Source organism: Miniopterus natalensis, chromosome 1 (assembly GCF_054644295.1).
Source record: "Miniopterus natalensis isolate mMinNat1 chromosome 1, mMinNat1.hap1, whole genome shotgun sequence".
In the NCBI taxonomy this organism is placed as follows: domain Eukaryota; kingdom Metazoa; phylum Chordata; class Mammalia; order Chiroptera; family Miniopteridae; genus Miniopterus; species Miniopterus natalensis.
The window spans coordinates 57,931,018-57,944,412 of NC_142081.1; the positions used below are offsets into that span (position 1 = coordinate 57,931,018).

Consider the following 13,395-nt stretch of genomic DNA (forward strand, 5'->3'; position numbering starts at 1 on the left):
TATTGCTTCCATATCTTGGCTATTGTAGATAATGCTGCAGTGAACATAGGAGTACATCTTTCGTTTTGAATCAGTATTTTTGTTTTCTTTGGATAAATGTCCAAAGTTGGAATTATTGGGTTGTATAGTATAGTTCCTTCTATTTTCAACTTTTTGAGGAACCTCCATACTGTTTTTCATAGTGGCTGCACCAGTACAGCCCCACCAATAGTGCATGACCGTTCCTTTTTCTCTACAATACTTGTTATTTTTTGTCTTTTTGATAATAGCCATTTGGCAGGTATGAGATAATATCTCTTTGTTTGATTTATAATTCCCTGAGATTAGTGGTGTTAGGCATCCTTTCATGTGTCTTTTGGCCATCTGTATGTCTTTGAAGAAACATCTATTCAGGCCCTCTGCCCACCTTTTAATCAAATGTTTGTGTGTTGTTGTTTTATTTTTGTTTATTTGTTTTAATCCTCACCTGAGATTATTTTTTCCATTGCTTTTCAGAAAGAGTGGAGGGGAGAGGGAGAGAAATGTCAATGTGAGAGAGAGACATCAATTGGTTGCCTCCCAACTGCAGCCAGGGATTGAGCCTGCAACTGAGGTATGTGCCCTTTGCCAGAATAGAGCCCTGGACCTTTCAGTCCACAGGCCGACGACGCTCTAATCACTGAGCGAAACTGGCTAGGGCTATTTGTGTGTGTGTGTTTTTTATGCTGCATTGTATGAGCTCTTTATATGTTTTGGATATGAATCCCTTGTGGAATATATCATTTGCAAATTTCTTCTTCCATATAATAGGTTGCCTTTTCATTTTGTTGATGGTTTCCGTCATTGTGCAAAAGCATTTTAGTCTGATGTAGTCCCATTGGTTTATTTTTGCTTTTGTAGTTCTTGCCAAGGAGACACATCCAAAAAAATATTGCTATGATTGATGTCAGAGAGTTTACTGCCTATGTTTGCTTTTAGGAGTTTTATGGTTTTTAGGCTTTACATTTAAGTCTTTAATCCATTTTGAGGTTTTTTTGTTTTTTTTTAAAATATATCTTTATTGATTTCAGAGAGAGGAAAGGAGAGGGAGAGATAGAAACGTCAATGATGAGAAAATCATTGATCGAGCCCGCAACTCGGGCATGTGCCCCAACTGGGAATCGAACCCTGATCGCCTGGATCCTAGGTCGATGCTCTACCGCTGAGCCACTCCCGGCCCGGCCATTTTGAGTTTATTTTTGTATATGGTGTAAGAAGGTGTCCAGCTAGCTTAGCTTAGCTTTGCTTTGTTTTCCTTTCTTTTTGCATGTATCTGTTCAGTTTCCCTGACATCATTTATTGAAGAGACTATCTTTTCTCCATTGTCCAGTCCTGCTTCCTTTGTCATAGAGTAATTGGCTATATAACTGGGTTAATTTCTGGGATTTCTATTCAGTTCTATTGATATGTGTCTGGTTTTGTGCCAGCACTATACTGTTTTGATTACTATAGCTTTGTAGTATAGTTTGAAATCAGGAAGCATGATACCTCCGACTTTGTTCTTTCTCAAGATTGCTTTTGCTATATGGGGTCTTTTGTGTTTTCATATAAACTTCAGGATTTTTTATTCTAGTACTGTGAAAAATACCATTGGTATTTTGATAGGGATTTCATTGACTCTATAGATTGCTTTAGGTAGAATGGACATTTTAACTATATTAATTGTTCCAATCCATGAGCACACTATGTCATTCCATTTATTTGTGTCTACAGTTTTTTTCATCAGTGTCTTTTTTTTTTAATCTTCACCTGAAGGTATTTTTTTTCCACTGCTTTTCAGAGAGAGTGGGGATGGGGGGGGGGAGAGAGAGAGAGAGAGAGAGAGAGAGACATTGATGTGATAGAGACATTGATTGGTACTAGGGCTAGGGATCAAGCCTACAACCAAGGTACGTGCCCTTGACCTGAATTGAACCTGAGACCCTTCAGTCCATGGGCCAGTGCTCTAACCACTGAGCCAAACCAGCTAGGGCTCATCAGTGTCTAATAGTGTTCAGAGTACAGGTCTTTCTCCTCCTTGATTAAATTTAATCCTATGTATTCTTTTTGATGCACTTTGTAAATCGGATTGTAAATGGGATTTCTTCTCTTTCCAGTAGTTCTTTGTTAGTGTATAGAAACACCATAGATTTCTGTATATTACTTTGGTATCTTACAGTTTCACTGTATTAATTCTAATAATTTTTTGGTTGAGGCTTTAGGGTTTTCTATATAGAGTATCATGCCATCTGCAATTAGTGACAGTTTTACTTTTCTCTCTCTAATTTCGATGTGCTTTTTCTTTTTCTTGTCTGATTGCTGTGGCCAGGATTTTCAATATTATGTTAAATAAAAGTGGTGAGAGTGGGCCTCTTTGTCTTGATTCTAATCTTAGAGGAAAAGCTTTCAGTTTTTTATTGTTGTTATGATGTTAGTTATGGATTTGTCATATATAGTCTATATTAGGTTGATATATATTTTCTCTACACCCACTTTGTTGAGAGTTGTAATCATAAATGGATGTTGTATTTTGTCAAATGTTTTTTTCTGCATCTATTGAAATGATCATGTTTTCTTGATCATATGGTTTTTATCCTTCATTTTGTTTATGTAGTGCATTACATTGATTAATATGCAGATATTGATTCATCCTTGCATTTTTGGAGAGAATCCCACTTGATCATGGGGTCTGATCCTTTAATGTATTTTTGAATTTGATTTCCTAATATTTTGTTGAGAATTTTTGCATCTGTGTTCATTGGGGATATTAGTCTGTAATTGTCTTTGTTTGGTTTTGGTATCAGGGTAATGAAGGTCTCATAGGATGAGTTTGGAAGCATTCCTTTCCCTTCAATTTTTGGAATAGTTTGAGAATTATATGTATTAGTGCTTCTTTAAATGTTTGGTAGAATTCACCAGTGAAGCCCCCGGGTCTGGACTTTTGTTTGTTGGGAGTTTTTTTATTACTGATTTGATTTTGTTTTTAGTAATTGATCTGTTCAGATTTTCTGTTTGTTCCTGATTCAGTCTTGGGCGATTATATGTTTCTAGAAATTTATCCATTTCTTCTAGGTCATCCAGTTTGTTGGTGTGGAATTGTTCATAGTATTCTCTTATGATCCTTTGTATTTCTGTGGTGTCAGCTATAACTTGTTCATTTGTGATTTTATTTATTTGGGCCCTCTCTTTTTCTTGATGAATCTGGCTGAAGATGTGTCAGTTTTGTTTATCTTTCAAAGAACCAGTTCTTAGTTTCATTGATCTTTTCTGTTATATTTTTAGTCTGTATTTCATTTATTTCAACTTTGGTTTTTATTTCATCCGTTCTACTCATTATGGGCTTTTGTTCCTTTCCTAGTTCCTTTAGGTGAAAGGTTAGATTGTTTATTTTAGATTTTTCTTGTTTCTTGAGATAGGCCTGCATTGCTATGAACTTCCCTCTTTTTTTAAAAAAAAAAAAAAAAAATGTTTTTATTGATTTCAAAGAGAGGAAGGGAGAGAGAGAGAGAGAAACATCAATGATGAGAGAGTCATTGATTGGCTACTTCCTGCACACCCCCTGCTGGGGATTGTTATGCCCTGACTGGAAATCGGACCTCAATCTCCAGGATCATAGGTCAGTGCTCAACCGCTGAGCCACGCCGGCCATGCTGACCTTCCCTCTTAAAACTAACTACTTTTGTTGTGTCCCATAGATTTTGAACCATTGTGTTTCCATTTTCATATGTCTCAAGGTATTTTTTTGAAATTTTTTTTTATTTCTTCCTTAATCCATTGGCTGCTTAGTGGCATCTTGTTTAGCCTCCATGTGTCCATGTTTTTTCCAGTTTTCTTGTAATTGATTTACCGTTTTGGTCAGAAATGATGCTTGATATAATTTCAATCTTCTTGAATTTATTGAGGCTTGTTTTGTGGCCTAACGTGATCAATTCTGGGTAATGTTCGAACTGCACTTGGAAAGAATGTGTATTCTGCTGATTTTACATGGAATGTTCTGTAAATATCTATTAAATTCAACTGGTCTGATATGTTGTTAAGGCCAGTGTTTCCTTGTTGATTTTATGTCTGGATGATCTATCCATTGATATAAGTGGGGTGTTAAAGTCTCCTACTATTATTGTATTATTGTCAGTCTTTCCACTTTGTCTTAATATTTGCTTTATGTATTTAGGTGCTTCTGTGTTGAGTGCATAGATGTTTACAAGTGTTATATCCTCTTGTTAGAATGATCTGTTCACCATTTTATGATGCCCTTCTTTGTCTCTTGTTACAGTCCTTGTTTTAAAGTCTATTTTGTTTGATAAAAGTATTGCTACCCCTGCTTTCTTTTCGTTTTCGTTTGCATAAAATATCTCTTTTCATCCCTTCACTTTCATTCTGCATCTTTAGATCTGAAATGGGTCTGTGTAAGCAACATATATATGGCTCTTGTTTTTTATGCATTCCACCACCCTTTGTCTTTCCATTGGAGCATTTAGTCAATTTATATTTAAAGTAATTATTGATAGCCCTAGCCTGTTTGGCTCAGTGGTTAAGAGTGTTGGCCTTTGGACTGAATGGTCGGGGTTTGATTGCTGCCAAGGGCATGTACCTTGGTTGCAGGCTTAATTCCCCACTCAGGGCGAGCTGGAGGCAACCAATCGTTGTGTTTCTCTCACATCGATGTTTCTCTTTCTCTGTCTCCCCCTTCCAATCTCTGAAAAGCAATGGAAAAAATGTCCTCGGGTGAGGATTAAAGAAAAAAACTAAAAAACTAACAAAAAAGTAATTATTGATAGCTATGTACTTATTTCCATTTCGTTAATTATTTTTGAAGTTTTTTTAGCTCTCTGTTCCTTTCTTCTTTTGCTTTCTTTCCTTGTGTCCTGATCACTTCCTTTAGTGTTATGTTGGATTACTTTCTCTGTATTTTTTTGTCTATTATAAGTTTTTGGTTTATGGTTACCGTGAGATTCATATATAACAACTTATGTTTATAGCAGTCTATTTTATGTTGACGGTTGCTTGAGTCTGAACCCAGTCTAACAGCACTACATATTAACTCATCACCCTCCCCCGCATTTTGTTTTTAATGTCATATTTTTTATTTTTTTTAAATTGAGACATTTTACTTTTATTTATTTTTAAAATATATCTTCACTGATTTCAGAGAGAGGAAGGGAGAAAGAGAGAGAGAGAGAGAAACATCAATGATGAGAGAGTCATTGATTGGCTGCCTTCTGCAAGCCCACACTGGGGATTGAGCCCACACCCAGGCACATGCCATGACCAGGAATCAAACTTCGATCTCCTGGATCCTAGGTCGAGTCTCAACCGCTGAGCCATGCCCACCTGGGCGATGTCCTATTTTTAAAAATTTAATTTAATTTAAATTTTTCCATTGCCGTTTATCCCCCCTACACCTTCTTCCACCTCCACTCACCCCCTCCCTCTGCAATCACTACACTGTTGTTTGTATCCATGAGTTCTTTCTCTTTTTTCTTCTTTAGCTCAATCCCTCCCCATACCCCCTTCCTCTCCCCACCCTCTCCCCCAGAGCTGTCAGTCTGCTCTCTATGAGTCTGTCTCTATTTTGCTTGTTAATTCAATTTGTTCATTAGATTCCACATACGAGTGAAATCATATGGGACTTGTCTTTCTCTTACTGGCTTATTTCACTTAGCATAATACCCTCCAGGTCCATCCATGTTGTTGCAAAGGGTAAAATTTTCTTCTCTGTTACAGCTGAGTAGTATTCCATTGTGTAAATGTATCATAGCTGTTTTATCCACTCATCTACTGATGGACACTTAGACTTCTTCCAGATCTTGGCTATTGTAAATATCGCTGCAATGAACATGGGCGTGCATATATTCTTTCAAATTAGTGCTTCGGGTTTCTTCAGATAAATTCCCAGACGTGAAAGTGCTGGGTCATAAGGCAATTCCATTTTTAATTTTTTGAGGTAACTCCATACTGTTTTCACAGTGGCTGCATCAATCTACATTCCCACCAACAGTGCACAAGGGTTCCCCTTTTTCCACATCCTCTCCAGCACTTACTGATTTATTGATGGTAGCCATTCTGACGGGTGTGAGGTGATATCTCCCTGTTGTTTTAACTGCATTTCTCTGATGATTAGTGACGTTGAGCATCTTTTCATATGTCTGTTGGCCATTTGTATGTCCTCTTCGGAGAAGTGTGTCTTGTGTATTCCTTTTAATTATTGTAGATAGAAATGATTTTACTACTTTTGTCTCTTAACCTTTACACTAGCTTTATAAGTATATGAGCCACTACTTTTACTAAATGTTTGCTTTTACCAGTGAGTTTTTCCTTTCCTATATTGGTTTATTTATAGTTTTGTAGACTATAAATAAATAAAGTGATTACAGATATATTTGGATTTAGGTCAAACGTTTTATTATTTGTTTTATATTTATATCTTCTTTTCATTCTTCTAGTTCTCCTTTCCTGTCTTCTTTTGGATTATCTTAACATGGTGGTGATGATTTTTAATTTAAAAAAATTTTAATCTTCACCTGAGGATATGTTTTTATTGACTTTAGAGAGAAGAGGGGGGAGGAGGAAAGAAGGAGAGAGAAACATCAGTGTGAGAGAGAAACATCAGTTGGTTGCTTCCCATACATGTCCTGACTGGGGATTGAACCAGCAACCTAGGTATGTGGCCTGACTGGGAATCGAATCTGAAACTTTGGTACATGGGATGATGCTCCAACTAACTGAGCCACCTGGCCAGGGCTTTTTTTTTTAATACTTTTTTATTGATTTCAGAGAGAGGGAGTGAGAGATAGAAACATCAATGATCAGAGTCATTGATCAGCTGCCTCCTGCATGCCCCCTACTGAGAATTGAGCCCACAACCCCGGGCATGTGCCGTGATCAGCAATTGAATCGCACGACCTCCTGGTTCGTGGGTTGACTCTCAGCCACTGAGCTACGCACCGACCATGGCTATCTTAACATGTTTTTGTGTTCTACTTTATTTAATCTGTTATTGTTTTTCACTATGTCTTACTGTAAATTTTTTTTAAGTGGTTGCTCTAGGGTTTACAATATACCTATCTAATTTTTCACAGTCTTCTAAAATTATTATATTACGTCTCCAAGGGGAATGCAGAAATGTAATCATCATATAGGTCTCTTTAACATTCCACCTTTTTGTTGTAGTAGACTTATGAGTTAAATCTGTGTACATTGACAGTCCTTTCAGATAGTTTTATAATTTTTGTTCTTAACTGTCGAGCATGTTTTAAAGAATTTAAGAGGAGATTAGTCAGTTATATTTACCTAGTTTTCTGTTGCTCTTCCTTCATTCCTGTTTTTCTGAGTTTCCCTTTTTTCCCTTTATCAGAAGAAATTTCTTTGGTAATTCTTTCCCAGAAGCTCTGCTGACAACCACAATCTTAAGTTTTCTTTATTTGAGAATGTCCTTTGGGGATTTTCCCTGGATACAGAATTCTGGGTTGACAGTGCTTTTTACTTTCAATACTTTAAAAATGCTTTTCTATTTCTTTCTAGTTGTTGCCTTAGGTTGATATATATCTTGTTTCTTGTGATGTGTAGTATAAGCTCTTTTATTTTCTATGCCATTTATTTGTAGGAGGAATAGTGTCTTACTGTCTTTTAGGATATCCAGCATTATGCATTTAGCTCACTGTATCCTCATGTTGACATGTAACATGTGCTCCTAGTCCCCTTATTTTTATAAACTGGTAAGTAAATCTAGATGTTTGATTAGATGTAGGTTCTTCCTTTTTTTTTCTTTCTTTTTCTTTTGGCAGGGGACTTTAAGAGTGGTACTGAGGAAATTTTGTTGCCTCATATCAGGAAAATTTTGTTGCATCATATCCATTGTCCTGCTTTTTAGTGATGTTAAGATTGATCAATGGGTTCAACTTGATCCTTCTGTATTAAAGTTCCCCATCCACCTTTTTTACCTTATGATTTTAGCAGCCATTGATGGTCATTGCCTAGATTTATTATTTAACTAGGGATTGGAATTCTTTAAAAAAAAATTTTTTTTTTAATCCTCACATGAGGATATGTTATTATTGATTAGAGAGAGAGAGAGGAAGGGAGAAATATCGTTGTGAGAGAGAAACGTTGATTGGTTGCCTCCCGTAAGCACCCTGACTGGGAATTGAACCTGTAACCGAGGTATGTGCCCTGACTGGGAATCAAATGGTGCATGGGAGGACGCTCAACCAACTGAGCCACACAGGCTAACCTGCAACAACATTTTGGTGTATAGGATGATGCTTGATTTTTATTTTTATTTTTAAGTTGATATTTAGAGAGAAGAAGGGGGTGGTGGAGAGAAGCATTTATTGGTTGCCTTCTGTTGGTGCACTCACTGGGGTGCAACCTGGGTATGCTCCCTGACCGGGAATCGAACCTGCCACCTTTTGGAGTATGGAATGACGCTCCAACCAACTGAGCAACCACACTGGCCAGGGCTGGAATTCTTAAATCTAGGTAATATTCTAATTCAATCATTTCTTCTGCATTTATTAGCCATAATCATTCTCTAGGGAATAAGCTGCCCTCATTATCTCTTTGGTTTTCCAGAAATACTGTTCATATCAGAAAGGCGGGATAAATGCTTAATTCTTTCAACTTATTTTCCAATTTTCAGAATAGTTATCCCCTAGCAAATTCCAAAATTGACCAAAGAGAAATTTTCTTCTTTTTTCTTCTTTGAGTGTTGCTATGAACTTATGGGTATTTATATTTTTGATGTTTTCCAATCATTGCAATCACCATTCTTGTATATGTTCAGATTGTTTAATCCTTGGCAAATGAGAATCCTTTCAGTTGTCTCTGATTGCCATTTAATTTTCTTGTAGTAGTATTGTTAACATTTTTGCTTTCTCACTTGACAAGATGTCCTATATTTAGTTTGTGTACAGTTTCCTATGCCAGACCTAGAATAAGCCATTTCTCCAAGGAGCCCGGATTTCTTTTAGTGGGAAAGGATGTTTAGAGTCTACAATTTAGAGGCAGGGGTGCTCATTGCTTTTAGGCCTTTTCAGGTCAATCCTCATGCCAAATCTTCTACCATAATTTTTTGATTGTCTGATACTTGTTATATAGTTGATTCCTAGGGGCATTTCCTGGAACAATACTTTTTTGGTTCTGTGTGTTCATAACTGCTTATTTTGTTTAGCCTTGAAGGTTAGTTTGGCAGGATAGAATATCCTTGGCTCACATTTTATTTCCTTGGGTATTTAAATATATAATTCCATTGTCTACTAATAAAAGCTGTGTGTGCCAGTGTCTGTCATCAGTCTGATTTTCTTTGCGTTGTAAGTAATTTGTACTTTCTTCATGATGCCCACTGAATTTATTTCCTCCTTTAAAATTCAGTGGTTTTGTTAGGCTGTGTCTTGGTGTTAACCTTCTGAGTTGTTTTCTTAGGTATGTGGTATACCATTTCAACATGCAGGTTTAGCCTTTTTTTATTTCTAGAAAATTTTCTTGAATTGCAGTGGCTAGTATTTGTTCTAATTTATAGCTTTGACTTTCTTTCTGGGAGCCTTCTATAATAACTATTTTGTATTTACTTTTCCTTTTATTTATCACCTTTTATTTCCTTAAAAATTATTTTTTCATTTTTCTCCTTTCTCTTTTCTCCCTTATTTGCATGGTATCTTCTCTCATGTCTCATCTACCTGAATCTTCATTTCATTTTCTTTCACTTTTGATCCTTTTCTGAGTTCTCTCAGGTTTCCTTTTATGTTTTCCTGTTGCCTAGCTCTTTTATTTAATTTTCTAATTATGATTTATGTTTTCTTAAAACTTCTTTTTCATACTTTAGTTTGTTCCATAATATTAGGTCACAGTTTTCATCTCCTTTAAGCCATATTTTTCTGCTGTTTTTTTATTTTCTATAGGTGAGTTGTTCATGTTGTTCTCTTTTTCATACAATATCATTGCATTGGGTTTGTGGCTCATGTATATTTCCTATGCATTTTAAGTGCATTATGTAACATTAAAATGTTATTAGCTCTGATGATGGTAAGCTCTGACTTACAACCTGTTAAATTATAAGCTGTTATACATTAGGTACCAGATCTTTTTCTTTAGCAATGTTATACTTAGGATAGTGGTCTGTTTGGATCAACTGCTATTTATTGACACCATGCTTTCTCTTTAGTCTTGCAATCTCAGCTATCTGTAAGTTATATCTGTGCTGTAATGTAATGTTTTTGAAATGTCTAGCTATTTTGCTAGTATCTGTAATGGAAAGATAAGTGTTTTTTAAAAAATATGCACTAAACAGATTTTGGAACTGAGTTTGTGGGTTCTTCCCCTTTCTAACAAAGCAACCTAATGTATAGGATTAGTAGTGCTACTTGGTGCTAGAATGTTTGTGTTAATTAATTAGTCCTGATATGCTGTTGCTATTTCTTTTGTTTTAGGTTAAATGGAAACCACCCTTGGGAGCTGGATGCCTGTGTAGCCTTTCTATCTTATCAGTGAATTGCGATGAGTGGAGGAGGAGAGCAACCAGACATCCTCAGTGTTGGAATCCTGGTCAAAGAAAGATGGAAAGTGGTGAGTATATGTCAGAGAGAGAGAGAGAGAGATGGATGGATGGATAGATTTGAGGGGTAGTTTTTGGTGTCTTGATTAAAAAAAAACACAGCGTTTCATTAAAGAATAATACATATATTGCTTGCTAAAGCAGTTATTTTCAGTTTTTTACCTATGATTAAGTTTGGTTTTATATAATAGTAAATTTTTCTAACCTGATAGCTAATACTGAGTAAGGTAAATAAAAGTGTTCTTAGGGAAAGAACAAATTTTAAAAATACAGTACAACCCTAGCCGGTTTGGCACAGTGGTTAGTGTGTCGGCCTGCAGACTGAAGGGTCCCAGGTTTGATTCCAGCCAAGGGCATGTATCTCGGTTGCAGGCTCGATCCCTGCCTTGGTCTCGGGGCCCATGTTGGAGGCAGCTAGTCGATGTGTCTCTCTCACATTGATGTTTCTTTCTCTTACCCCTCCACTTTTTCTGTAAATCAATGGAAAAAATATCCTCAGATGAGGATTTAAAAAAAGTTAAAAAAATATAGTATAATGAACTGCTCTTTTTTTTTTTTAAACCCTTTATTAAGGAAAATTGTAAGTATACATAGAAATGGCAACACTGATAGAATGAACCTCCATGTATTCATGCTCCAGCTTAAACAGTTATCAATTTATAGTCAGTCTTGTTTCATCTTTTTTTTTTTTTTTTTAAATATATCTTTATTGATTTCAGAGAGAGGAAAGGAGAGGGAGAGAGAGAGATAGAAACGTCAATGATGAGAGAGTCATTGATCGGCTGCAGCCTGCAACCCGGGCATGTGCCCTGACCGGGAATTGAACCCTGATCGCCTGGATCCTAGGTCGATGCTTAACCACTGAGCCACGCCCGGCCGGGCTTGTTTCATCTTTTTAACCTCCCTCCCAAAATATTTTTAAACATATATTTTCCCTTAGCATTTTTTATGTGTCCTTCAGTATGTATCTCTAAAAGATAAACACTTCTTTGTAAAACATAATCATATCATTATTATATCTAAAAAGTAATAATTTCTTAAAATCATAAAGTATCCTTCCAGCTTTCATATTCCCAATTGTTTTATAAGTTATTATTATTATTATTGCAATTGAATTTATTGAGGTGACATGGGTTAATAAAATTGTATAGGTTTCAGGCATACAGTTCTATAAGACATCATCTGTATATTGTATTATGTGTTCACCATCCCAAGTCAAATCTCCTTACATCATCATTTATTTCCCCTCTTATACCTCCCCCCAGCCCCCTGCCCCTCTGATAATCACCACACTGTTGTCTGTGTCTAAGAGGTTTTTTTCCTTCTTAATATCTTTACCTTTTTCACCCAGTCCACCAACCCTCCTCCCCTGATAGCTGTCAATCTGTTCCATGTAGCCCTGCCTCTGTTTCTATTTTGTTTGTTAGTTGATTTTGTTCATTAGATTCCATATATGAATGAAATCATATGGTACTTGTCTCTCTGACTGGCTTATTTCACTTAGCATAATACTCTCCAGGTCCATCCAGGCTGTAACAAAGGGTAAGATTCCTTTTTTTTAATGGCCAAATAGTATTCCATTGTGTAAATGTACCACAACTTTTTTTCTACTCATCTACTGATGAACACTTGGGCTGCTTCCAAATCTTGGCTATTGTAAATAATGCTGCAGTGATCATAGAGGTTCATATGTTCTTTCAAATTAGTGTTTTAGGTTTCTTTGGATATATTCCCAGAAGTGGGATTGCTGGGTCATAAGGCAGTTCCCTTTTTCATTTTTTGAGGTAACCCCATACTGTTTTCCACAGTGGCTGCACCAATATGCATTCCTACCAACAGTGCATGAGGGTTTCCTTTTTTCTGTATCCTCACCAACACTTGTTTGTTGATTTATTAATGATAGCCATTCTGACAGGTGTGAGGTGATATCTCATTGTGGATTTTATTTGCATTTCTCTGATGATTAGTGACATTGAGCATCTTTTCATATGTCTGTTGGCCATCTGTATGTCTTCTTTGGAGAAGTGTCTATTTAGATCCTTTGCCCATTTATTTATTTGATTGTTTGGGAGTTTTTTTTGGTGTTAAGTATTATAAATTCTTTATAAATTTTGGGATATTAACCCCTTATCAGATGTATCATTGGCAAATGTATTCTCCCATTCAGTGGCTTGTCTTTTTATTTTTTGATGATTTTCTTTGCTGTGCAAAAACTTTTTAGTTTGATATAGTCCCATTTGTTTATTTTTTCTTTTGTTTCCCTTGCCCGAGGTGATATATCAGAAATTTTTTTTGACATTTTGGATCAAACCCAAATAAAGTCTGGATATTGCAGTTGGTAACATCATTTAAGTTTTTTAATTTTTAGGTTCTTTTTTTAATCTCTTTTTACTTATTATTTGTTGGAGAAACTGGGCCATTTGCCTGTACAATTTTCCATGGTTTAGATTTTTCTGATTGCTTCCCTGTGATGTTAACATGGTTCTCTGTCATGTACTTTATGTAAAATGTTAATTATGTATAGGGCCTTGATTTAATCTGAGTTCAGACCTAATCTGAGGTGGAGGCATTTTTCTCATAAAGGGTATTGTGAACTTTCAACAGGCGGTACATACTGATTTATTGCCCATCATTTTTGTGGTGTTAGTACTGTGGATCATTGTCTTGGTCTGTTAATTCATTAGGGATTGCAGATTGGTGATATTCTTTCTTTCATGTATTAAAGTACATCTATAAAGTGAAATTTCTCATCATCAACTATTTGATTATCTGAGATACAGTTTGATTAGGAAAACAGGATAAATGCTTGATTCTTTTTCTTAATTTACCAATTTTAAAAATAATGAATT

At 35.9% G+C, this 13,395-nt stretch overlaps 1 protein-coding gene across 1 annotated transcript in view; it reads left to right on the top strand.

Moving 5' to 3' along the window:
* The first annotated feature begins 10,421 nt into the window (after window positions 1–10,421).
* The window catches only part of TTBK2 (tau tubulin kinase 2), a 97,889-nt gene continuing 94,915 nt past the window's right edge, over window positions 10,422–13,395 (top strand). Inside the window, exon 1 of the mRNA XM_016212327.2 lies at window positions 10,422–10,557. Within this exon, the coding sequence (XP_016067813.2) occupies window positions 10,489–10,557 (69 nt within the window). The 5' untranslated portion in view covers window positions 10,422–10,488. The remainder of the gene's footprint in view (window positions 10,558–13,395) is intronic.